Source organism: Cryptomeria japonica, chromosome 1, assembly GCF_030272615.1.
Source record: "Cryptomeria japonica chromosome 1, Sugi_1.0, whole genome shotgun sequence".
NCBI lineage: Eukaryota > Viridiplantae > Streptophyta > Pinopsida > Cupressales > Cupressaceae > Cryptomeria > Cryptomeria japonica.
This window is the reverse complement of record NC_081405.1, coordinates 107,679,801-107,682,256: the sequence shown is the minus strand read 5'-3', so window position 1 is coordinate 107,682,256 and position 2,456 is coordinate 107,679,801. Positions and strand designations below refer to the sequence as shown.

General features: G+C 35.6%; 1 protein-coding gene across 1 annotated transcript; it reads right to left on the bottom strand.

Annotated features, from left to right (window-relative positions):
* Window positions 1-717: 717 nt before the first annotated feature.
* On the bottom strand, window positions 718-1,684 carry LOC131040665 (germin-like protein subfamily 1 member 1). Its single transcript, XM_057973621.2, has one exon. It carries the CDS (start codon window positions 1,645-1,647, stop codon window positions 919-921), a length of 729 nt encoding a protein of 242 aa, XP_057829604.1. The 5' UTR covers window positions 1,648-1,684; the 3' UTR covers window positions 718-918.
* Window positions 1,685-2,456: the final 772 nt, after the last annotated feature.

The following is a 2,456-nucleotide window of genomic DNA, read 5'->3' as shown; positions in this document are numbered from 1 at the left end:
CCAGAAAGCTGATAAAATGTCACCTTCAAACCAGACCAATGAAACTAACATTTGACCCACATTATTGCCACGTTCTACCAAAAATATTCTTTTCTTCAAAAGAATAACTAAATATCCCTATTAATTTATATCATTTCTCTATAAGTTTTTAGCAAATTTATATATAAATTAGTGAGATATAAGTTCCTTAAAAATCCCCTGTTATAAGTCTATATAAATTTTAGTCAACATTATGGATCAAATTTTCTAATGGATCATCAGATTAAAAAACATAAAATGAAAAAGAATTGTGGAATTTGTTGGTGGTAAAAGAACTCAATTATCTTTTGTCATTTTGTACTTGTCTAAATAATAGATCATGAAAAATGGTCGAGTTATTAGCTATATGATTTTTTTATCAGAAATTATTTTAGACATTCCCTATTCAATGCTATTAGATTTCCACAATCCATTTGAAATTTGTTTGAAGTTTCAAAATTTGATCGTGTAAGCTTTTTTTTATCATCAACGTTTCCGATCACATTCCATGATCTTTCATCTCCATGATCAAGATGCAAGAGAGTTCAAGGAGATGAAAGATCACGGAGTAAAATCAAATCCAGAAACTTCAAACAAACATTCCTTATTCGTCATAACACATATTATTGATTAAACTATAATCCACATCGATATGTTTCTCATACCAATCTATCAAACAAAAATTAAAAAGGCATCCAATTGAAACAATATAGAGACTCATATATATATATTTACAGACTGTCAAACTACATGGAATCACAACAATAGTAATATCACTTATTATTATCAAGATCGTAGAGGTGGTGGTACTATAGAACGATGTTTCCCAAATCCCCAAGTCTCAGAAACGTCCCCATATAAAAGACGCAAGATTTTTTTGAGACGGCGCATCCAATTCTTCTAACTTCCACCTAGACTCTTCCTTATTTTCCCCACCTCCTCAAAACTAACCTGAAATGCCTTGCTTAGAACTTTAGGGGGAATGGGCGGATTAGCAGCAAATGTGACCATGGGCGTAACAGCAACCCCAGGATTCTGACTATTAAAAGCAGTAATCCAATTTGCAGGAGTTTTCCCAATATTATGAAGAAAATGAAGCGTCCCCTTGGGAAAAACAAAAACATCTCCTGCCTTAATTTTCTGAGAAAAAAGATTATTGGAACTATCCACAAATCCTGCAAGTATATATCCTTCCAAAATGTAAACCATTTCAGTGGCTCTGGGGTGTGTATGAGGTGGCACCTGTCCACCCACGTCCACGTTGGCACGAACCATTTGTATTCCCAGAGTGTTAATGCCTGGCAATATGGTTGTAGTTGTAGCAATCGCACCCACACCAAAGGGGTTGCCAGATGTATTTGCCAGGGTGTTCAGAGCCGACGTGGTGAAGTGCTGTGAAGAAGTCTGACTAGGGCTTAGACAAGGAAACCCATTTATGAAAATTGCAGAGGATTTTGTGTCTGCAACACAGAAATCCTGCAATGAATCTGGATCTGCAGTTATGATGGGAATTGAAAGCAGGAAGAGCAGAGGAATGGAGGAGAGAAAAACTGAAGCCATTGGACTTGGGAAAGTTCTTTGCAATGTGATATTGTGATTGGGCTTTGATAGTTTAAGTAGAGTTTGCATTTGTGTGGGTGAAATCGATGTTGATAAAGTCGTTTCATTGCTTGGGTAATAATAGGGTGTACCAGTAGCAGTAGCAGTCATCATCCTCAACTACCCCATGGGGAGGTGTGTAGAGATTGCAACTGCTACTTTTCTTTAGTATTATAAAGAGGATTCTGTGCCTGTTCAAGCATCTAAAATTGAATGTGGGTTTCATGTGGGTCTTGTGGTTATTTAGTCAACTAAAATGTTTTTAATTGGTTCGATAGATATTTCGGCTATCTAGCTAATTGAAATCTACATCATACAAGAGAGTTTTCAAAAAATGATTAGGTGTCTCTCTCATATGATGTGCGTTGGATAGAAGTTTCTGATATCCTGCCAATTAGAACGTACATCATACAAGAGAGTTTTTAAAAAAATCAGCATTTCCTATGAATGATATATGTTTTGGTTTGCTAAATAGACATTTTCTCATGTAGAGGAAGAGCACCATAGCCGTTATAGTTCCAATAACCAAACATTCCTAGGTCACCCAACCAGCCTAATTACTAACATTAAAGAAACCAAAGAAAAAAACTGAAAGCCCATTAATAAATTTTTGCATGTACCAATAGCCACCAATACCCATAGCTCACGGCTATGAGGACGTTTGTGCATAAGTATTGGCAATTTTAAGTGCATGGATACTGGGGTATCTTTAAGCAAATATTGGGCGATACTTTGAAATGTGTATTTTTTGACTCCTTGCATGCAGACACAAAAAATAATCGTCAAAATATGATATACTGTTTAGAATCCATAGATAGACAAAGTTAACTATAACACCT

What these genes read in the sequence shown, in the direction of transcription:
- LOC131040665 (XM_057973621.2), bottom strand. Translation starts at nt 1,647, where the DNA reads ATGCAAACTCTACTTAAACTATCAAAGCCCAATCACAATATCACATTG.